This window comes from Pungitius pungitius, chromosome 21, assembly GCF_949316345.1.
Source record: "Pungitius pungitius chromosome 21, fPunPun2.1, whole genome shotgun sequence".
NCBI classification, from domain to species: domain Eukaryota; kingdom Metazoa; phylum Chordata; class Actinopteri; order Perciformes; family Gasterosteidae; genus Pungitius; species Pungitius pungitius.
In genome coordinates, this window is record NC_084920.1 from 14,005,994 (window position 1) to 14,029,841 (window position 23,848).

At 49.2% G+C, this 23,848-nt stretch overlaps 1 protein-coding gene across 1 annotated transcript; it reads left to right on the forward strand.

The window, feature by feature from the left end:
• Nucleotides 1-23,848, forward strand: LOC119213382 (heparan sulfate glucosamine 3-O-sulfotransferase 3A1-like). Its single transcript, XM_037464634.2, has 2 exons — nucleotides 1-708; nucleotides 21,988-23,848. The coding sequence occupies exons 1-2, from the start codon at nucleotides 239-241 to the stop codon at nucleotides 22,607-22,609; spliced, it is 1,092 nt and encodes a 363-aa protein (XP_037320531.2). The 5' UTR covers nucleotides 1-238; the 3' UTR covers nucleotides 22,610-23,848.

Sequence of the window (23,848 nt, forward strand, 5' to 3'; positions counted from 1 at the left end):
GGACATCAGACGCACCTGTGGGCTGATATTCGGTCTCCGGTCAGTTTGGGCGTTGTTTTTTGGCTCACCTCACCTGTGAGTGGCAGGTTTATTTGGTGTTTTTCGGAGGAGAGTGAGGTTGCGTCCGCAGCGCACCGTGGATGAAAACTCACTCCCCGGTCCCCCCCCATGGCGAAACGGCTCAATAACGTGCGCCTAGCATGGCTGTGGCTCCTGCACCGACCGCCCAGGGACCGGTATGGCTTTTAGCCGCGTCGGTAAACTGGACCCCCCGTCCCGAGGCGTCTCCCGGAAAGCGGCGGTCATGCTGTGCTCCCTGCTCACCTCTTACGTCCTCCTGCAATGCCTCGCGGGCGGCTGCGGCACCTCGCCGGTCGGGGCGACCTCCGGCCGGGCGTCGGCGGGGCTCTCGGAGCGGCCGCAGGCGACGAGGACCAAGCGGCTCGCGTACGAGTGGACCGCCGGGTCCGCGGCGCCCGGAGAGTCCCCCTTCACCCCGCCCAGGAGAGGGTCGCGCAGGTTCCCAGGTAAACTCAGTCCGCTCGGGGAGGGCAGCAAGAAGCTGCCGCAGGCGCTCATCATCGGGGTGAAGAAAGGCGGCACCCGGGCTCTGCTGGAGTTCCTGCGGGTCCACCCGGACATCAGGGCCGTGGGAGCGGAGCCGCACTTCTTCGACCGCAACTACGAGAACGGACTGGAGTGGTACAGGTGAATATTTTAAATAATGAATCACGGCAGCTGAGGATGAAAACAACGTTTAACGGTGATGCATTAATATACTGTGGATACACGTTTTTCTTTTTGTCATCTTGCCTGAACATTTGTTGGTTTTGTTACTCATTAAATTGGCATAATGACAAGAGAGTGTGTTTATGCCACTCTTTTCAAAAATGTTTTTGGCTTTCCCACTTTATCATGGATAAAGTTACGTCTAGGCAAATCTTTATTAAACATCAGCATCAACTTTCTTTAGATGTGGTCGCTGCTGGATGATGAAGCCTGCTGATGAATGTGCTGCATTCATTCTGCTTTCTTTGGATCACATCGGGCTGCTCACTTTGTTTAAGTGGAATTAGGGCTTGAACACAAATCAAGACAGATCTTACAGATTTAAAAAGTTGTAATAATTTGCTTGCTTGTGAACTTCAAAGTTTCTGCTCATTTTTCAACACAAATGTAAGATTTATATGTTATTAACCTTATTAAATGTGATGTATGTGATGTGTGTGTTCAGTAAAAAGACAGCATCACTTTACATAAACTTTTCAGAAGATCTTCTAAAATGTTCAGAATTTTCTTTAACATCTTATCTTTGATAGTTATTATTATTATTATTATAATTATGTGTTTTTAGTGTTTATGAGTGTTTCAATGTAAGGCAAACTCAACTTCTAAAAAGTCAGAATGAGAATGTTTGTATATAAAAACATTATTATTCCAACTTATATATACAAATGTAAATATATATAATATAAGTAGATTTAATTAGTGCATGCAACTTTTTATACATGTCGTGGTTTTCAAACTTTGAAGGTCAAAAGCAAAACTGCGCCGCGTTGTTGATCGACGGAGACCGTTTCAAACTTTACAAACGTAGAGAAACACACCGTCGCTCTCCTTCAACGTCGAGACGCGTGATTGATTTCATCTGCCACGGCGTGTGTGTGTGTGTGTGTGTGTGAGTGAGCGCTGTGTGTTCACGTTTCCACAAAGGGGGGGGGGGGGCCGTGGGGAATAATGGCCCTTCCTCTCAGTGGTTCCCTGTCTAATGGGGCATCGCCCCGACATCGCAGCTCTGTTATTAAGAGGGATTAGGGCCATGATGAAAGGTTACCTGAGTGTCTCAGGGAGGTATAATTCACCTTTTGATTGAGTTAACACCAAACAGAGCACCCTCTAAAAGCCTGGAGACAAAACTTTTACTCTCCCTCACTGACATCTCCCCCGCCCCCCCTCCTCGCTCTGGCTCTCTCCCATCTCCCACTCACACACCTCCCTCTTTGTGCCTCCCTCTGAGTGAACATTCTCTTTTCGCCATCACTCTTTCACACCCTTCTGTTTACCTATTCATCCATTGTGGGGTTTTTATATCCATGAGGGTCCCATCCGTTGCGAGGAGTTGCCAAGATTCTCTGGAATTCGGGCCGAGCCTCCAAGGGAAAGACCATAGTGCCGGTTCCCCTTAACACCGTCCCATTTCAAACAGAGGGAGCCTTCTCGAGTGGAAAAAAGAAGAATGAATAACTGTTACGGCGGCGTTGCCCCCCCCTTCCACAGCGTCGCAGGGTCCTCCGTCTGATGGCGTCGGAGCGGAAGCTTTCGATTGAGTCGCCCCCCCGAAGGTCGCGTCGAGGGAAACTGGGCCGTCGCAAAAAAAACAGAGAAGAGGGAAAAACAATAAACGTGGTTTTGTTTTGCTGTGACTAATCGCCGCGTCCCATTTGCTTTAATTATGCGACGCCTTTCGTCAGCGGCAGTGAACAGTTAAAAACGCAGCGGCTTCCCGTCTCAGGGAGGCTCTTTGTTCGTCGTCGGGGTCCGATGTGTGTCCTGAATCGCCCGTCTCCACGTCCCTATGGGAACGTGCGCTCCACTAGTAACACCTCTGAGCACTTCATCCCACGTGGCAACATCTCCGGCCTCCTCTTCTTCTTCTTCTTTTTTTTAATTTTTTTATTTTCTTCTCACAGATGTCTCTAAATTATCCTCGTCTGGCTCGGTACGGGACTTTTCCATCAAGCCGCCACGAAAAAAAAAAAAAAAAAAACTGAAGTCTCACACCCTAAAAAGTACGATGCGAAAGGAAGTCTGTGATTTATTGTGAAGGATAGAGTTTCCCGTTTTGATGGTACGGTTGTCAGAGCATGACGCATTGGTAGCTTTAAACTTTTTAACTCCGCTTTAAAGTCACCCAGGACCCTAAATACTTTCAACATCTGCATTTATTCAAATCTCGGTAACAACTTTTATGTATTTTCACTGTACTAGAAACCCCCGATTTTAGCTCCCCGAACGAACCGGCCGGAGACTTTCAGGGAATTCGGGCCTTTTGTCAAACAAGAAACCGACACCTGCCCCCCCCCCCCCCCCCCCTCCACACCGGCCCGTCACTCAGTGTTACGTTTCATCCGCACATTTCTCAGCGGTGTATACGTATAATCACAGACAACCTGTCAGGCTTTTGTTGTGGAAACGGACACTCGGAGCGAACAAGGAGGTCAAGCACAAACACTGTGAACCCAAGCACAGGGCCGCGTTGTGTGTTTTTTCGGCGCTACTTGGGTTACCGTGCGCTCCGGCTTTCACCTGTCCAGGCCCCCCCCCGGGCCGCACTTTGGGTTTGATGTCTGCAAGCCGGTGGGATTAGCCTTCGCCAGATCCCTTAATGGGTTAATTACCCTTCATAAAAACATGCGTGACCCGTTAAACGCGAGGGCAAAGCGACTCTCCGCCACACACACACACATTTATTCACGGGCCGGCCTTCGCGTCGGAATACGCATCCAACACAACAGGGGCGGATCGCGTGGTTCGGCTTTAGAAAAATGAATGAAAATCCAGGAATTAAAAAAGAAGTATGGCGGCCTCGGTTTCAGGAAATAGTTTGGTTCGAGTTGATCAGAGTTCGCGTGTCCATTTCAGCTCCCACTAAAATGTCACAGCCACGATAAAGCAAACAAAAGTGGTATTTTCAGCGAAAAAGAAACATGAAATAGGGCTTTCCCTCTTCATAAAACTGGCTTTATTTGAAAGGACGTTCTGTAATGGTAATAAAAAGTGACTCTGGATCATAAAAGCAGTGACCCGGCGGGGATTTTGTTAGAAAGCTGGCGATCTGCTCGGTGCCACACGTCGGCCTGTGGGGCAGGACGAAATCCTTTTTCTTCTTTTCTGTTACACAAATCCAGATGTAAATCCGTTGGAGTAACATTACGTACCACATCTTGGTTTAAATTCCATAAATGCCATTTTCTTTTTCTCCCTTGTTTTGCATCTCCCCCCGTTTCATTAGGCCACCCGACCGGGTAAGAAAACAAAAGCCCCCACCAAAAAAGTAAAGAGTGCTGACAGGGAAAAAGCTGCTGGATTCCCATCCTTTTGATTCTCATACGCTGGCTGTGTTTTGAGTGTGTGTGTGTGTGTGTCTGGTAACTGGCTGGCACGGTTTAAACCCTGGCCTTGGTTCGGCGGACCGATGGAAAAGCAGGACACAGCTCCAAAAAATTGGGAGAGGCTCGAAGTTCACGGTGAAAAGTGACAGTGAAAAGTGTTTTTTGGATGCGTACCTCTAAGCCCTCGGGCCTGTGCTCATACTGCATCAAAATTGTCGCGTTGTTTTACCGCCGCGGGGTTTAACTGCGAGTGTGTGTGTGTGTGTCATGTGACGCCGGTGTGCTCCGGCCCGGAGTAAGGCGGCGGTTTCAAATGCAAGCGATGGAGCTCATAATGGTTTCCACCACCCTGTACACCAACTCGATGAATATCTCGCTGGCCTGTCTGGATTTATAAAAACATATCGGCCAAAAATAGGAATTGTTTCTTTTGTTGACGGTGTGCAAACCCTGAAATATGTGTTTCCAATGATTCATTGCAGGGAGCCATTTGTTTTAGTCTCCAAGACACAGTTAAGGTTTTTAAAATACACTTCACCCGTTTCCCCTAATTGTTCCCCCCCTCCCGATTGGTTCCGCCTGAAAGTACCGAGCAGCGGGGCGACGTATACCTAATGGTGCTGAGAGATGGCTTTGCAAAGTCATTTTTTAAAAAGTATTTAGACCTGCTTCGTTGTGAATCAGGATGCTGTCCTCGCCCCTAAATGGTGCAATGAGCTCCGCATTGTACAGCTTCCGAGGCAAACCAAAAGCACACCTCACCCGGCTATACGCGGACCAGGTAGCACTTTACCAGCACTTATGATGGTACTCATAGCTCTTTGTAGTGTAGCTTTCTTGAAGAAATTGTACTTTCTTGGTTTTTATTGTTTCGCCTCTTGGTTGAATGCGCTTATTGTCAAGTCACTTTGGATAAAAGCATCAGCTAAATGATGAGTGGAAATATAAATGTAATGTTATTTCAGAAGGGAGAGGTTTTATACACTACCCAGTAGAGAAAAACCTCCAAAATATACCGTCGGGCTGGCTATACTCATTAGACCTGTCACTTGGCTAAAAGAAAGCCAATGCTTCACAGAAGAAGGATGGAGTTTAAAGGTCAAACCAAAAATGCCAAAACTAAACCTTGTGGCGTATAGAAAAAGATCAGTTTAACTACACGTGCCGATGGCAGGTGGAGTAGAGAGGACTGGCAGCGGTGGGTGGAGAGGTCACGGTCGGAGGTCGTGGAGAGCGCGCACACACACAGCGGACGTAATGTGATCGCCGGAGACCTCCTGAGCGTGAGCCGCCTTTGGATTGTGGAAGTGATTATCGGGGAGTATAATTGTAAAACCGGGACGCTCACCTCCCGCCGAAGGCACGCAACCCGCCGTGCCAACTCCTTGACCTCCGCCGCCCCCACCCGTCGACATCTTTGCGTGCCCTTAGCAGCTGACCCCAGGAGCCCCCCCCCCCCCCCCCCATGTGCAGGGGAGGCAGAGGGGACTGTCCAAAGTAGGGCCTGTCAGCAGCTGCCCTCTGGCATCCTGGGAATCTGCCCCCCTCCCCTAACCCCCCCCCCCCCGTCCCAATGGGTGAGTGAGGACAGGCAGCAGGTGCAGGGTTGCTCTGCAGACACCACCTGGATGCCCAACAGGCGCTCGCACCTGACGCTCTCACCTGACGCAGCTGAAATAGCTGGTGGACCAGAGTCGGCTCACTGTCATGCACGCATTCGCCGCCTCGGGCAACAGGAATGACGCCTGCACTTGAAGGGCCACGTGCTGAAAGGGGAGTGTGATTGATTCTCATTGATCACAGAGGGGTGGGGGGGGCGGGGTGGGGGTCACCCAAAGGGTTGCCACAGAATGTGCCACCCTCAGAGGTCACCGTGCGAGCAGATGGGACTGTAACATTCAGGTCGGGTTGCGTTGTTTCTTCGGATTCCGTTGTTTATTCACTTTTGGGTTTCTGTGCACACTACTCAGTAACCTGTCTGACCCCGTCGGGTCTCAGCAGCTGTTGGTCTCTTTTATGAGGCATTAGCCCATACGTTTTATTCCGAGAATCATATTTCAAAAGGGGTATTTGAGGTCCCCTTTTTTTTATTGTCCCGTGGCGGAAATACATCGACGTAATCATTTCTATCGCCTTGTCTCTGCAGTTGAGATGGTTGACCTTTTTCAAGACATTTGCTGCAGGATTGCGGCTCGCCGTTTTCTGTTGCTGTACCTGAAGCCCTTTAATAGCTTAGTGTTTTTTTTTCAAGCAATGCCTTTGAATGTCAGTGATGTTTATTTTCCCCTGAACTCCGGTGGAAACCTGCCAGGTTATGTTTTCCAACATCACAGCACCGCTGCCCTTCAGGCACTTCGCAAGGATCGTGTTTGCAATTTCTCTACATTACCGTATTCATGTTCCCGCGTGATCTGGGATCTTTCTTCTTCTTGGCAGTCCGAGGTGGATGTGAAGTGTCACCCCTCCACAAACAAAGAGAGACTGTAACCCTATCGTTTGGCACTGGAGAGTCAAGGGGCCTTTGGACCAGACGTGCCTCAGCTCCCTCTCCGTCCAAACAAGCCGCAAAACAACCACCGGAATTCATGCACATCAAGACTTTCAGAGAATTTGCCACAGTGCTTCGGGACTTCACAAACGTGCAGCCAAACCCACATTGTTTGGGTACCGAAGAGGCTCGGTTAATGATGCGTGGACGGAGCGCATGTACGCGTTACAGCCAACCGCGGTGCGGACTGGCAGGCCAAGCCAACGCCCCGGCGTGATGGATCTCTCTTTCCCATCTCGCAGGCAACAGCTTTATCGCAGCACAGGGAGCCCTCCATATTTTCCACGAGAGAGAAGAAGGCAGAGGCCGACAGAAGGAGAGGGAGAACAGGAGAGATGGAGAGCCTGGGAACCGATAAAAAGGAGGAAACCCTCTCCTCTTGGGTCCTCCATTTTCCATTCCAACTGTAATGTTTTCTTGAAAAAAAAAATCTTTTCTTTCTGGCACACATCTCCGTCCTGTCCTTCAATTCTGTGCAGAAATTGGAAGGAAAAGAAAACAGTTCAAGTGTTTACCACTCAAGGAAGTTGGAGGTCCATCTTTTCAGGCATTTACGCCGGTTCGCTCTGCAGGAAAAGTCTCTCACTCTCTTCAAGGCTCATTTTTCTGGACAAACGCCGGATTGTTTCCCACTCTGCCGCTGTGCTTAAAGGCACGGGACTCTGACAAACACACACACACACACACACACACTGCCATGTGTGCTATCCACAGCTGCCTGTGTGGCGATAGGATGGCAGCGAGCATCCCTTTTTGTCTTGTTCCATCGGGGCCATAGCACTTGCCAGTGGCCTTGGCAGGGTCTGCCACCAGAGGCGTGGGCCGGACGCCACGCCAGACGGCACCTCGGGCTCAACCTCTGTTTGACTGCTCAACCTCGGTCTCCAATGCAAAACACCAAGTGAGACTGCAGCTGAGCTTGAGGCGCCAGCGTGCCCGCGTGCGCATGTGCATGTACGGCTCTTGGGAGTCCATCTGAAACGAGGGGATTGGCGCGTCTTTGGCGCCGCCGACAAAGGGGCCAACACATTATTCCCTTCAGATGTTAGTTTTCCAGCTTTCAGCACTTGCACATCCAGCGTATTCTGCGTATTCCTACGAGGTGACGAACAAAGAGTTGCATGGTAGCGAAGGGAGTGCGGGGTAACGTGCTGGCGATCGGGCCGTTTGGCAGCGCTACAGACCACGACGTGAAATCCCGCACAATCATTAAAAAAAAAGAAGCTAATAATGGAGGTGGTGAAGGGAGAGAGAATGACAGAGTGGCATTTAATCTGCCTGGAAGGCTGCTTTTATTCAAACAGAAGCACCACGGATCCATTGCATGCAGATTTCAAAAGCTACCTGGTTCCTCAAGTACGGATCCAGCTGTTCAAACAAAATGCTGCACATACAGCCTATTGTACTTTACACTTAAAAGGTTGCGTCGCACAAAAGAGCCATTCAGAGCACTCCATAGCAGGATTTCTCTTCACAAATTATCGCCAAAAATGTATCACAAATCCTTTATGAACCCATGCGGGCTGCAGGTCTATTCCTCATGAGTTAAACAAGGTTTGTTAGGATCGCAGCTGCTCCATTTTTTTCATCTTTTCCATTTCCTTTAACAGTTAGCAGAAAAAATGGCTGACGCCTTTAACTAACTACCTCTGAATGTCAAGTTGCTTGATTAAAGAGAGGGAATGTGTTAGAAAATGAGTTTGCCAACCCCGGAACAGATTATTGATAGATGGGGTGCAACAGCACGGCCGGCGTCTTTTTACATAAAGATGGAAGAGGGTGATAAGGAGTCCATGCGGCGCGCTGTCGGTGATTGATACGCCCACACAGGAGTGCAGGGGAGCGACCCAGTAATTCAATTAATCGCAACCTGAGCGCCAGTAATTGCTACAGTAACTGTGTCAGACTGTACATGAGACAGGCGGGAGATGGCTGTCAGAGGAACATGTCCGGCTAATAGAAGCAGGAAGCAACATCCTCGGTGCTCTGGAGTTGCACAAAAGGCCTTTTTGCGCTCATTTTATTTTCATCCTTTCTGCTAAAGATGAGGATTTGCATGTTAATGAGAAGAGCGGGGAACAGATTTCCTCACTTATGGACCAGTAACAGAGAAGTGAGAGATGAATCACAGAGTGGAAATTACGGATGCGATATCCGGGAGGAAAGCTTTTTGCTGCCCCTAATAAGAGGACACAATACAGCAATAAAGTCTGTCATCAGCCGTGAAGAAAATGTCAAGTCGTACAAATATTCCCTTGCCAAGAATAAGATGAGAAGATACATCCCACTCTCTATATCTTCATTCTACATGTGAAGATACAGCTGGCAGCTTAGCTTCCGAAACAGCTTTATTGCCAAATAGGTTGGTAAAATCAAGGAATTTGGCTTTTGGTGCTTCCCTGGAGATATTACACTGGAGAATATGGAAACATAAATACATCTGGTTTTTAAGTGAGAGCTAACGTGTTATTGCTACTTGATGTTTTTTCATATTTTATTTCATAAAATATATATTTTAGACAATGTGCTCTCAACTCTCCATCATTTGACGGCTAGATCAAAGATTCGTGTTTTGTCCTCTGATGCTCGTAACCGAGCCTGGAAACCCATTTCCAAATACTCAAATCAAACAAACGCAACCCCAAGAACGACGTGTAAATCGCGTTCATGATCCAAAAAAAAAAACTCCTGTGAGCCGTTCCTTTCTCCACACCTGTGATGTTTAAAAACCCGACCCCGTCGGATTGATGCTATTTATTTCTGGCGTTATTGCAGCCGTCTTTGTTTGCGCAGCTGGGCGGGTTCTGGGTCAGTTTGGGCCGAGGGTGGAACAACAGTGAGGAGCCTGTGGGACTCGACACAAAGCCAGAGTCATTTTAACCGTCAAACATGTGGTGGGGCTGGGGCCCATTATGTCATTATGTTGTCAGGGCGATTGTTCATTCTGACATTTACGTCTCACACGTCCTCCCCCTGCAGGCCGTATCATCGATGGGGAGGACACCAGCGCCTCTACACATCGGGGGGGCCTCCTCCCCATCCGATGATGCAACCCGCACCAGCACGGGGCAGATGTGCAACGCACAGCAGTCAAACTCCTCTCTCCGGCGGGACGCTAAGCGCCGTCTTTATCCAGCGCAGCTCCCCCCTCGAACAAATAAATTATTAATCCAGCCAATTAGCCGGGCTGCATTATTCACCAGGAAGCCGTGATCACATCCATTAACGGCATTGCCTCGCCTCATATTGGCTCTCCCATGCGGCTCCCATACAGTCTCCCTCCCCCCCCCCCTTACGTTCTACAAGTTCTGGCCGCCGCATCGTGTTTCCTGCACATTCATGTCGAGCTTTGTTATTTCCTTTCCCCCTTTTTTAGCTGCTGCACATACCAACTATGCCTGACACAGTAATTGTGGTAATAAAGGTTGTGCTACTTCTCCCATTCGACAACCTTCTTTCCACAATAAAATTTGACCAAAAAGACTAAAGCTAAGTGAAACCTAAGTGCCCATGAACCTCTGTCCTTGCTTGAGACAAATACCTTTTAAATTATCTCATGAATTTCTCATGTTTCTCCATTCAAAAGAGACTAGAAGTAAACTAAAGAAGTAAAGAAAGTTGGCCCGAGAAAGAAAACGGCTGCAGTCAGTTAACGTAGGACGGACTGGAAGTAAAACAAACTGAGGCGCGACCTACGGCGGAGAACTGTGCAGATGAACCCTTCCACGTGTCATACAGAAGGAGGCGCAGTGGCAAACGGACCACTTGAAGCACTGCTATGCCAAGCTAGCTGCTAGGCTACCTTCATCTCAACATCCAACTTTGCCCTGTGCGGCACACAGTCTGCAGAGGACCACCGCCGTGTCCCTAAAAGGCCGAAGTTTGAACACGTCCGGGCAAAATTTGGGGAGATTGTTGGCCCCTTATTATGGATTATGGAGAGTTGAGAGCAAAGTGCACAAGAACAAGAGTCTCTAGATGTATATTTCGATAAAACACCGTCCGTTTGTGGCTCTGAAGAGGAAGTTGTGTTTTTATAAAGCTTTTGACCCCGATTGCTTGTCGGTGCGATTTATGGGCCCTCGAATCTCGGAACAAAATCACTTCCTGTTGTTTGCCCATGTGTGCACTTTTCATAAAGAGTGATTCATTTTCCTTTTCTTATCTGCTTAATTGATGTCCACCTGTCCTCCCCGACGGCCGTCATTTTATTACACAAACAATTTAGAGATGTTTGATGAACACAAATAGGAGTTCGGGGAAAAACCGGGTTCAGATATTCCTCCACTCCCCCGTACATCGACTCTCTGGCTCAGCCCGTGCACCACGGCCATTAATAACAGACAATCACACTGTCGTTTCAATCGCACTGTCATTAAACATGCGTCACCCACCTCACTGCAACCAGCCAATATGTGGCTGATGTAAAACCTTTTGCTTCCAGTCTCATTACGGGCCATTGAGACGCGACCGTTATTGATTGTGTTGTTCTGGATCCATGGCGAGCATTGATTCATCGGCCCCTCCGAGGAGAGGGGATGGGGGGGGGGGGGGGGGCAGTGTGTAATTAGGCTCATGTTGTGGAGGGGCTTCGGACCGTCCATTGCCTCAGCTTTAGTGCTCCTCATTGATGATTTTGTGCTTTGTTTGCACTCCCAATTGTTATTTGAGCGCTAATGGAGAGGCCTTAACGCACACACACACACACAGACACACACACGCATGTGTGCTCAGACTCAGTGGCTGTCGTGGGCAGGTCTGTTTCTGACGTACCGTTTATTACATCATACTATTTTCCACTCGGGCCAGCAGTGAATATTCTCTTTCACCGCCCTGTTTTTGCTCTTATGTTCCGTCTCTCTTTCTTGTATCCAACTGCCTTTTAAACGGGGTCGACCGTGGCGAGGCGTAAATCCAGCAGGATGGATCCCCCCCCCTCCTACCCGCACCCCCCCGACCCCAACCCCAACCCCGCCCCCACCACCACCACCCCTCGCCCACAAAGCTTTTACTTCATGCATTCGAGTGCCAGTGCGCTTTTCTAGCTCTCCCCGATGATCACTTGGATGAACATTACAGTGAAAAAAAAAAAAAAAAAAGTCCCCACAGAGGAGCTCTTTTGAGTCTCGAGGTGATTGTGCAGAACACGCACATGCAGACAGCACACTTTGGCAGACAAACATGCACTCGCCGTAAATGTATTTGATGTAATTTCAACGTGAATTCACTGGAGCGAGTTTAACTGTTGCTTCCCCGCCATTTTTTTTTTTTTTTTTTTCTCCAAAAGGTTTACAGTTGCTTTACAGGCGCGTAATGTAAATGCAAATGTGATTGAAAGTGGTTCCTAATGGCCCCTTCCATTCACCTGTCACCAATATGAATGGCACTAATATGCATTTCGTTTTGGTTTGCTTCTTTTCTCTGTAGAAGCGTTCTCTTGAACACACACACACACACCTTGTCTCTGTCTTTACACTCTGCTTATTTGTTTTTTAATTGCGTATTCACGCAGCCTCAATCCGTATGTAAGGCACATCCGTCATTCAAGCCTGGCGGAGTTTGACTCCATAACGGCGCACGCATCCAGCCATTATCTCTCGGCGGAGCGCTCGCTCAATGTTAATGTGTTTTCAGGACAATTAAATCAATGTGAATTATTGAAAAATAACCCCTCTCGATAACATGAATCATCAAGCCTGTGTCCCCCTCCCCTCTTGAGCACCTCATTTACCATCTCGGGGGGGGGAGGGGAGCCGCCGACATGTTCGTCAAAAACGTTTTCGCAATTTCATCGGGGTCCGAGAATAAGAAAAATCGTTACCATTTCCTGTTTAGTAACGAGCGTAAATACGCAGCAGAATCGGCGCGTTAAGGAGTGAAGGTTAAAACTGGTCATGAGTGGGGAGGGGCCTTCTCAGTGAGACCCCTAACATGGTCAGCGCCGCACAGAGCTAACAAAGACATAACATGTCTTATTTTCAGCTTATGAAAATGATCCATGTCTACCTGTAGGTGGCCCCACATGCTTTTTTTTGGGGGGGGGGGGGATGGGGCTACGCCGCCGCGGGACGGAGAGGAGGTGTTATTCCTTCGTAGGGGGGGGTTGTCTTTCTGGGGCTCTGTTGGATTTTGGGTCACAGCGCGCCCCCCCCGGGGCAACCGCTAGCTCCGCGTCGGGCACCCCGCGTCCCTTTTCATGTTTTTTTTTTAATCGACCTGCCCACCCGACGCGCCCCCACCAACCACGAGGCGCGGTTGTAAGCACACCTGCCCTGCCTCGACAGAAAAGAGAGGCCGACTTCCATTTTTTCTCCCCCCCCCCCCCCGGCTATTTATTGATCGGATAATGCGCGAAATACGAATCCCGCCATGCGAACCATCGCTCTAACCCCCCCCCCCCCCCCCCCCGACCTGATGAGCGTAAATCATTCCCCCAACTAGTTCTCCCCGAGCTCGTGTTATTTCTCCCTGGATGTTGAAGAAGAAGCCAAAAAAAAAACAAAGATATATAAACCCTACAAAATATTGAAAGCTACCATGCGTAAAGGAGAGTAATCTTCATCTGCTTCCATCGGGGTCTCTTTGGCACCACAATCTGGGGGGGGGCAGAAGAAGAAGGACTGTGCGAGCCCGTTTTGTAATGGGTTTACGTCACAAGGCGCCATAAGAGGGAGCATTCATTCGTGAGAGATGCTCTCGGGGGGTGGGGGGGGGGGGGGGCTCTCGTGTGGCAGCGGGAGGGTGCGAGCCCCGCTGGTGTGGCCCCCGCCGCGGCTTGGCACGCCGGGCGAGGAGAGACGTGCCGACGGTGCCAGGCGCTTTGTACCGTGAGCCCTGGGAGCGAAAAGGGCGGAGGGAGGGAGGGATGGAGGGAGAAAATGAAATGGGGGGAGGCAGACGAGGAGGAAGAGAGCACGGAGACGGTGTAACCACTTTTACACTCCCCGGTACCGCTGTCCGCCCGCCGCTGGCCTTCGTATCCCCAGCTCTTCTGTCCCCCCCCCGCTGCCCCTCCAACATCTCACCATCTGCCCCCCCCCCCCCCCCCCCCGCTTTCTCCAAGCAGAAACTTGAGCTCTCAAGATGTTTTCCATAGTGAACATGTGCTTTGCGATCTTAACTTTCTTACTCTCTTGAAAACGGGTTAAATATTTGGCCTTCATTGTGTCTCAGCTATAGAATTTCACACGACATGCGATGTGCAACGGCCGCTCGAGACAAAACACCCGTCGGGAACCAAACCCGCGACGCCGGCTCCTGAGAGGAACGTCCCGCGATGTGCCAAACGCCCGCCTGCTGGCTCGGATGCCTACCGGACTAATTTTGGCTTCGATGTATGTGCTCGTGTTTGAAGAGGACAATGGCTCCCTTTCACAAGTTGTTTCTATTTTAGAAGAATCCCAGGCGGTTTACAGTCAGAAGTACGCCAGCAGGGCTCTTTGAACCTGTCAGGTTCTTGCTTTTTTAGTGCGGTACGGGGGGAGGTGTGTGTGAGGGGGGGAGCGGGGGGGACTTTGAGTCCACTGCATGACTGGGAGTGCGTTTATATGCTTACCTGTGCTGGGCTTTTGTTATGGAAATAATTTGTCGTGAGATTAAAGCAGATATCCCGATTGGAGTTTTCAGATGTGACCAGAGTGATGAATAATGTAACAGTACAGTCACGGCGTCACATCCAGCTCGTCTTCAGACTTCCTTAAATCTTCTCTTTTCGACACTGTCTGGCAATATTATATATTTGTCTTATTGTCTCAAAATTCTATGAAGAGACCAAGAAGAAAATGCTCTCCTCTCAAAAAAGATTCCCTCTGCACAGGAAACAACTTATTTAGGTCAAGAGAAAAGTTGTAGTTGGGTTAAAAATAACTAATGTTACAGTACATTTTCACATCTTTGAAAGAACCCGTTTGCGGCTTGTAGATCCCACCACAGCATGGGGGGGGGGGGGGGGGGGAGGGTCAGGGAGGATTCAGTGAGGAACTAGCATGTTGGACAAAGGGAAATATTTACAGCCTATTTACAGCCCCCCCCCCCCCACCGCCACGCCCCTCCCTCTTTTAGGTAACCCTGTTACTGACATTTTTTACAGGAGCTCCCCACCGGACGCTATTTGGTAAAAACACGAGCCGTAGCGACTCCTGCAGCCATAATGCAAAACAGATGCAGTGTAAAAACCATCTGAGGTTTAAATAAGCTGTAATTTATGGTTGCCCCCTGCCCCCCCCATCCTAACCCCACCCTTCTGTCTCAGGGTGTTTGGAGCAGGATAGGTTAATGAAGCAATGTATGATAAGGACACGCACGTCACTGGTCATACAGACGAGCTGCTGCATGCGTAATGCCTCGTTCGAAACCGATGCAACGCGCGGGCCGTTGTTTTTTTAAAGACGTCGCCGAGAGTTTAATGAGCGCTTTTTGAGCTTTGGAATCTGCTCACGTTACGATGATGAAACCTCCACCTCCCGCCTTAACGAGAACGTTTAATAAGCCGCCTACCGGGATACGTGTGAGATCACAGAAATGAGCCGATTAATTTAAAAAAAAAAAAGCCGGAGTGTCCTTGTGGAAAGATCCCCTCCTAAAAAACATCCATGAAGAGCAACAGGAGGCGGAACATCCCCCCCCGTCCTCGTCCACCGCTAACAGAGGACGGGGACAGGATTGTCTTTTTCGCCAGCCCATCACTTCGTGTATCGCTCGAAGGGACGGGAAGCCGGGCTTTGCTCGTCGGACTTTAGCCGCCACATTTTTCAAATCACACGCTTTTCACGTCTTTATCTTTTCCTTTCCCCCCCCCCCCACCCAAGCTCTCGTGTTTGAGCCGCTGCCCCTCTTAGCGGCAGCGGCTGCGGCACACATGATGCAGGCGGCATCTGCGCCAGGAGAAAAGGGGGCCCGTCACCGCTATCTGTCCAGCGACACCCAGCGTGGCAAATTCGGCACCCTGAAATGTTTTATATTGAATGTTTCAGCAGCTTGAAAATCACCACGGTAATGGTGTCAAAGACAAAAGCCCTAGCCCTTTTGTCATGGGTAATTATCGCAGCGCAGTCCCCCTCAAAGCCTTCCATTTGGCTCTGAAACAATTTCACATTTAATTTCGCTCGCACGCATTTGACGCAGTGCTTTGGAAAATGAAAAAGAAACGGCATTCGAGTCAGACTCAAACGTGGAATTTAAATACCCATTGAAATGGTTTCCGTTTGAGGGAAGTGGCTCTTTTATTTCCCTCCTCGGATTATTTCAACGCTCTAAACTGTAGGGGAAGGATAAGCGGGGGGGGGGGCTATAGAAAGACCACTTGGAATTGTTCCTGATGAAGCCACCTTCGGCATGTAAGTGAACATTCGGGGATCACAATACCTTGAAAATGAGCTTCAGTATTAAACCCAAGTTAAGGTGTCTCATCTCCCGCAAGCTTTTCGAGACCCTGAGAACTGACTCGGCAGAAAGAGGAAATCGCGTGGAGCCGTCTCCACAGTCTCCGCCTCAAACTCGGTGTAACTCTGAACAAGTGGGTCAGAGAAACATGAAAAGTAATGCGCGCACAGACACACACACACACACACACACACAGTGACATTAGGACACATTTAGCGGTTCTAGTAGTGAATGAGTCTCAGTTGAGTTTTGACTCGAACTGAGAGAAGATAAACGTCCCGGGGGAATAGTACCAGTATAGACTTCAGGGAATAAAGGGTTTTGAATGATTCTTCCACACTCATTAGTACATGTGTGAGGAAGCAATTGGGCTTAACTTAAACATTGACTTCCTAACAAATTGTTTAAAATCATTTAAGAAATATACTGAACTTTTATTTCAGTTACTACTTTTTTCGTCCTATTGGACTTCGTTATCTTGTCCATGGTTGCGTTCAGTGCTACTTCCACACATTACTGTAAATGCTACAGTTTGGGGGGAGGCACTTGGGGGGGGGGTGCACACACATAGCAATCTTCTCCTCTCTGCCCCTCATCACCTCTCACCTGTCTCCCCCACTTCCCAACTCCACACCTCACCCCCCGCGTCCGGTGCTGTGCCAGTTGATGTGTCGAAGGCCTCGGAACGGCAATGATGGTCCCTGCAGCCCCCCCTCCCCTCCCCCGAGCCCCCCCCCTCACAGTTAGAGAGGGTGAATAATTCACAAGCACGTTGCGATCAAGATAAAGAGTTATTTTTCCTGTCCCTTACGCAATAATCTTTGGACTTCCACCAAGCATCAAGAAGGAAAAATGTACAAGAACAACTGCATGAATGTTTTACTAAATCACATGGTCTTTGTAGTCTTCATAAAAATGAATGAAACCAGTTTCGTTCAGAAAAAAAAATCACGAATAAGGTCTGTGTGGCGGTGGGGTGTGATTAGCTCAGCTGCAGAGGGGGGGGGCGGAACTCGGGGGAGGGGTTCAGGGAGCGGTGCCGGCCCGCCAACGAGCACAGCTGAGGAGCATCAGCCTGATTGTCTCTCCTGTGCTTTAAATCCAGTGAGCAGGACTGGAGGTGGTGTTGATGAGGACACGCACGCCACTGGTCATGCAGACGAGCTGCCGCATGCGGAATGCCTCGTTCGAACCGATGCGACACGCGGGCCGTTGTTTTTTTTTTTTTTTTTTAAAGACGTCGCCGAGAGAGTTTAATGAGCGCTTTTTGAGCTCCGGAATCTGCTCACGTTACGATGGTGAAACCAGAAGTTCAGTGAGCAGGACTGGAGGTGGTGTTCTGATCCCGGCGCTCAGGGGCGAGGCCCGAGGAGCGAGTGACCACCTGAAGCACCAGAACAATAAAAACTTGCTTTCATTAGTTAAAGGCCAACAAGATGAGAATAAGGATGTTTTTACCAAAGTGGTTTTATTAATGACGCTGAGGTTTAACTTTAAACAAGGTCTCCATTTCCAGTGTAACTTCCTGTTCTCCTCTCGGACGGAACCACCACAAGCTCCTGAAACCCGTTCACATCCTTTTTTTTTTCTTTGTCTAATTTTAAAACCCAATCCTTTTATCTGACAACGAATTTCCTGTTATTTAAAGCTGACATATTTCAAAGTTTTGTGTCGTGTGGGGCTTTTTTCCTTCACTACTTATTGTAGACCCTATATCCTCCCTTGTTGCCCTCCAAGAATAGATGACTCTTATCTAGTAATTGCCTGTCTCTCAGAATTGCTTCCTACCCCCGACAGTTCGCATGCACCACTCTGATTTCACTCTTTATTTCCATGAGCCCACCTTTCTACTCAGAATTTCTACTTCGGCCTCAAAGTGCAAATTGCTTGAGAATTGGATTTTTCTTCCTTAATTCATGAAGTCAACCTTTTGTGGGGTTTTTTTTTTTTTTAGGTAAAATGTTAAAGCAGGACTCTAGCTGTTTCTTTTAGACAATGTTTCCTGTTCAAACAGAAAGCTCAATGGCGATTTCTCATACAGAAGCGGTGCGATTCAGACGGGGAGGGTGGGGGGGGGGGGGGATTTAGAGCTGTTAAGATCGAAGATGTGCAGGTGACACAGATAAATAAGATCTGATCCTGGAGGACTCTGGCTCCCGGAAGCTGACGCAGGCCCCATTGCACTGGACACCCGTTAAGAAGGTGATTCAGAGGTGGAATAAGCATTACGTATTATCATCTTTCAGTAGTGTTTTCCGGGGGGGGGGGGGGAGGAAACCCCCGAGAAATCGCCCGTGATCCCACTGTAGCAGCAGCAAAAAGGCTCACAGAGGTGGGCCTTCACCTCACAGCGCAGCAACCATTACTCTAAATCAACATTCCCCCTCCCCCTCTCCCCCCCACCCCCCCCCCGCTTTCCTCCTCCTGGTCCCTCTTTGACCCCCGCCAGCAGTCACCGACCTGTAAAATATCGTTTGAGAGCGGCACCGGCCCCCGAGAGCGGCAGGAGTATTGAGCCAATTACAAGATTATTATCTGTTGGGGGCAGCAGGGGAACACGGTGGGAGTGAAGCTGTGCCTACCAGACGGAGGGGAGAAATGAATCAAAGGCTCACGGGAATCAAAGGCTCACGGGGGGGCGGGCAGCCCTCATGCCATCGGCTCGGATCCGAGCGGACCTCTCGGACCGCCGCTCTGTACACCTCCCTAAATTCACTTTTTGTGCCGTCGCGCTGCGAGCCGACCCGGCTCGCAGTAAATAAGACCTTACGGCGCGTTCAGGGCTCTTTTTAGATTTCTTTTTTATTGGTTTTCATTTATGTAGCCGGCAGACGTGACTCACCGTATACGAGTTCAGTGGGGAAACGAACGCAGCGATGCGTCAGGCCCTTTATTCCAAAGCGGTGGCTTTTATCAACGAGCCTACAAGGGACACATTGACCGATGTACTGCACATTACTGTTGCACATTGGATTTGGGGGGGGGGGGGGGGGGTTTATTATAGGAAAAAGTCCTGACATCCGTCTCCCGTTAGCTAGTCCCACATGAGAGGAATGACGTGCAATTACGGCATGTGCTGAGTTCTGTCATGCAGACCAGCTGTTTGTTATGGTTTAAACTTAGTCACCCCTGACTATTTGTTCAGTCTTCTTCCTCTCTTCCATATTCAAATACGTCCCAGAGCGGTAAATTTGATTTAAAAGGCGGGCCGGGGTTTTTTTTTTTTTTGTGTGTGTGTGGCTATTCGCAGTAAGTTTTTTGGGTGGGGAGCGGATCTCTGCTCTGGCCGCGTTTCATGCCTCAGTGTGCTCAGGGAGTCGTACTTTAGCAGCACCATGAAGAGATTCAAAGCGGCTTCTGGAGCTGCCGTGAATATCAAACGCTTTGTCATCTGTTACATCACACACCCTGCCAATAAAGTTTCATGACACTGCATGCTCTCCTGCAGAATGACGAGAAATACCCCGGCGAGGTCCACTGTTTGCAGGTGTGTGGAACGGGTTTCTAGCTCCTTCGTCCAACTAAAGACATCAAACTTGAGAACTGATGATCCTACACTTCTAAAGCATTCAACAATATAATTTCTTTGGCATTAGAAAGCCCAAAAATTGTCAAGGCTCTAACTCAAATTTCACGATTAGAGTTAGAGGTCGTAGAATTCTGGGACCCATCTGAAATGAGCTCTTTCCAACGGTCTACCTGATGGCAACATGCATGAGTTCATGTGTGAGCATTACACCCGGATCCATCAGCCACTTTACATCCTGTGACCAAGGTTGTACTTCCAGACAGGTTGTACCCCCCCCCCACCCCCACCCCCTCCGGAGTGCCCTCGCACCGGCACACCACCGGAGAGAGTGCATCGACCACAGGACAAGCTCGACGCACGCCATCAAATATGGATGCTTCCTTTAGAACGGGTCTCGTTTTTTTTTTTTTTTTTTTTGTTTCTGGTCATGAAACAATAACGCTCTCTTTTGCAATCGGGGGGGCGCCGCGGTACGGCTCGGCCCTGTTTTCCGAAGTGCCTGCGCCATGTTGTAGGAGAGGGGTCGCGGGGACATCCGCGCCCCTTGGGTTTGCGTCTCTCGCACTGATCGACCTGCCGACCTTGTGGTCCGTCCCCCTCCCTTCCCCCCCCCCCCGCGGAGCAGAATCCACTCAGCCACGCGCGGTATGGATGTGTTTTGACATTGGCCTGAAGGTATCGACTCATGGCTTTTTAGATCCGTTTCACTTCATGCGTCGGGCAGCTGTTTTCTCGAGGAGATCTCTGGCACACTCGTGCTGTCGCCTCGGTAACTTTGTCTCTCCGGCAGTTTGGGATTCTCCCTCTGACATTGTGCAGTTTGTCATGAATGGACTGATTTTGTTAGGTGTTGGGAGAGTTGACCATAGGCCGTACTATAGAAGAGGAGAACGGCATCGTGACGTCACCCTCTGGGTTTGTGGACTGGCGTTACGAAGCCAGGGCGTAGAGGCGCCGGAGTGGCGTCTAGATGCCGTATTCAATGTGAGTATACCCTGCTTCGTTGTCTTTTTTACTCTCATTGGATAATAATTGACCAAAAGGAACATCATGCTGTATTGAAGAAGACTTCATAAGTCGTTTCCTCACAACCAGAGTGCTTTTTTTTTTAACATGTCCGTCCCGTCAGCTGGTGTCCGTTTTCAAAGCGCTCTGTTCGTGCAAAGCAAACATCTCGCCGCCCTCCGTCTGATCCGACCCCGTGTCTGTTAAACGGAGCGTGCTTGTTTACCAGCCCTTGTCCCTGCAAGGCCACGGAAAAGAGCTCTGCGGAAAGAGACACTCGGTCGGGAAGAAGGACGCTCCACTCGGGCTGAAGTTCTCTTCTTTTTCTTTTTTTTTCTTTCTCGCTGCAGACGACCTCCCTCCTCCGGGGTCTCAGTAGTTCTGTCACGGGCTTGGCACGCTGCGTTCCGCCCCGGGAGCAGCCCGGGCCACTTTGTCAGCGCCGGTGCCCGGGCTTTAAGCAGCGCCAGCCCGAGCCGATGAATAATTAACGCCCCGCATTCTGTACTTTGGTGAATTTTAAAAGCTGTATTCTGCCGAGGCTCTAAATGGCGGAGGGAAGGGCGCGTTAATCATTCATGGGCTGCTTTTACCCGCTTTGCTTAAAGTCGCAGCTCCGAAGGCAGCTGGGCAGAAGGGAGGCCGGAGGAAGAGGAGGAGTAGTAGTAGTAGAAGAAGAAGGTTGGCGTGGCCCGAATGGATCAGCTGGTTTCCTGGGCCGGTATCCAAGAGTCCATCCACCAATCGAATATCCCGTCTTATCCCCCCCCCCCCCCACCGCTTCTGTGGGATCAATGCCGTACGTGTGCAGTTGATTAAAGCAAATTATGTTGCAAATAAACGTTACACGTGAACATTTCTCACCGGAGTGCCTCTCGTGTTCCTGCACCTCTCGTTGCAACGGGCACGAGACAGGAAGTAGATCCATTATGCCGGTGGGGGGAGGCTTTTTTCTCAAATATTAATATTTCATAAGCAGCGCTGTAGCATTGAAAGAGAGATTTGATGTTGTTCTTGAGGAAGAGTCAGGAATACACCCTTTCAGAACGGACCCGGGGGATTCCCCTTCTTGATTTCACGAGCCCTCCGGCTACATTAAGGAACACTTAAAGCAGCTGAGTAGTCCATCTCCAGGAAGAACGTCTTTGACATCCGGAGCGCCGCCCTGCGTCGAAACGCCAAGTCCACATCTGGTCACACCTCTCGGCGGCTAATTGAGCTCAAAGACACCCGCTGGAGATCAAATAAATAACCTGCTGCAAAGCAAGCGTTTCCACTGTTAGTCTTGATTGATGGGATTCACATGTTTTATTTATGATGTACAGTTGTAATGTTTATCACAATAAGAGCGGCTGAGTTGCTACGTAAGGTTCGGTCAAACATAGGTCTCACTTCCTTTTTTTTCCTCTCAGGGAGCTGATGCCCAAGACTCTGGAGGGCCAGATCACCATGGAGAAAACCCCCAGCTACTTTGTGACCAGAGAGGCTCCGTCCAGGATAGCCGCCATGTCCCGGGACACCAAGGTGATCGTGGTGGTGAGGGACCCCGTCACCAGGGCCATCTCGGACTACACGCAGACGCTGTCCAAGAAGCCCGACATCCCCTCCTTCGAGAGCCTCACCTTCAAAAACAGGACTACGGGGCTCATCGACACCTCGTGGAGCGCCGTGCAGATCGGCATCTACGCCAAGCACCTGGACAACTGGCTGCAGTACTTCCCCATGGAGCAGATCCTGTTTGTGAGCGGCGAGCGGCTGATCAGCGACCCGGCCGGAGAGCTGGGTCGCGTGCAGGACTTCCTGGGCCTCAAGAGGATCATCACGGACAAACACTTTTACTTCAACCAGACCAAGGGTTTCCCGTGCCTCAAGAAAGCCGAGGGCAGCAGCAAGCCCCACTGCCTGGGCAAGACCAAAGGGCGGACCCACCCCAACATCGACCCCGAGGTGGTGCAGCGGCTACGGGACTTCTACCGGCCCTTCAACATGAAGTTCTACCAGATGACGGGGCGCTTCTTCGGCTGGGATGACTGAATGCGTTTTTCACCGAGGGCTGTCAGACGTGCTGTAACGGAGTATTAGGAGCACTTCACGGGCTGGTGAGGGGGGGGTCATATTGCAGTGGCAAAGTCATAATTTTACAAGAAAATAAGTCTAATGTGACAACTCTAAAGAAATGAAATTGTGAAAACGTGAAAAGGGACTTTGTACAAATTATGTTTTGGCAAGCAAAAATATTTATAGTATTTATGGAGAGTGAGGCAATGACATGCACACTTCTTTAAATCATGACCTTACAGCATCAGGGTTGAAACTTGTATTTGATTATTATTATTCCTACTTATGATATTAATATGATTTCTAAATATCTTACCTCATACTTTCATATGACTTTGTTTTATTGTAGTAAAATATAACATAATATTTTGTCAAATATAGATCATATAATATATAAATATATATTCACAAACATAACAACCAAAATGTTGCAGTCCAGTCCTGTAAAGTACTCTTAAAATGTTTCTTTGCCAAAACATGTGACATTTTGTCAATATATAATATATAAATAAATATATATTAGTATTTTCCTGAGATAATTGTGACTTTGATGGCCGAAGCAGTGCTCCTCGTACTCCGTCCTCAGCACTAACCGAGCAATACGTGGCTGTTACAGAATCTCCACAGATATGCAATATTTCCCTGTTTTATGTCCCGTCGGCGGCGCTGCCTCTAAACCCACGATCACGGAGATGTTTTATTCTAAAAACATATGGAGTTCAAAGGATTTTGGGTTATATCTGAAGTGAAGTGCTTCTTTAAGAAGATGTTTGAAATGACATTGTGCCCAGGGGCTTTTTGATAAAAGCAGCGTTGTGATGCCATATTTTAAACATACGTTTGCTTTCAAATTTGAACATTTTTACTAGAAGAAGAAAATATGAAAATAATGATATGTATTTTTGAAATGTATTTATTCGAGAAGTACACGAGCAGTATCTATGTACGTATGAATAACTCCTCAGAGATGATTTGCTGCCTAATTATTATTCTTCCCATGCCTTTTTAGAGTTTTTATTTTTTATTTTTTTCGTGACTGCGCCGAGCTGCTTGGCATTGTGGGAGCGCCGGTCCCCACGTGGGGGGGGCACCCAGTGACCCCCCCACGAGCCGCATCTCTCCGCCGATATCCAAGCAACAGCGACTCCCCTCCCCAGAGCCGCGACTCGAGTTTCCCCCAACACGAATGGAACGCACCCCGATGAACGCCGCCCG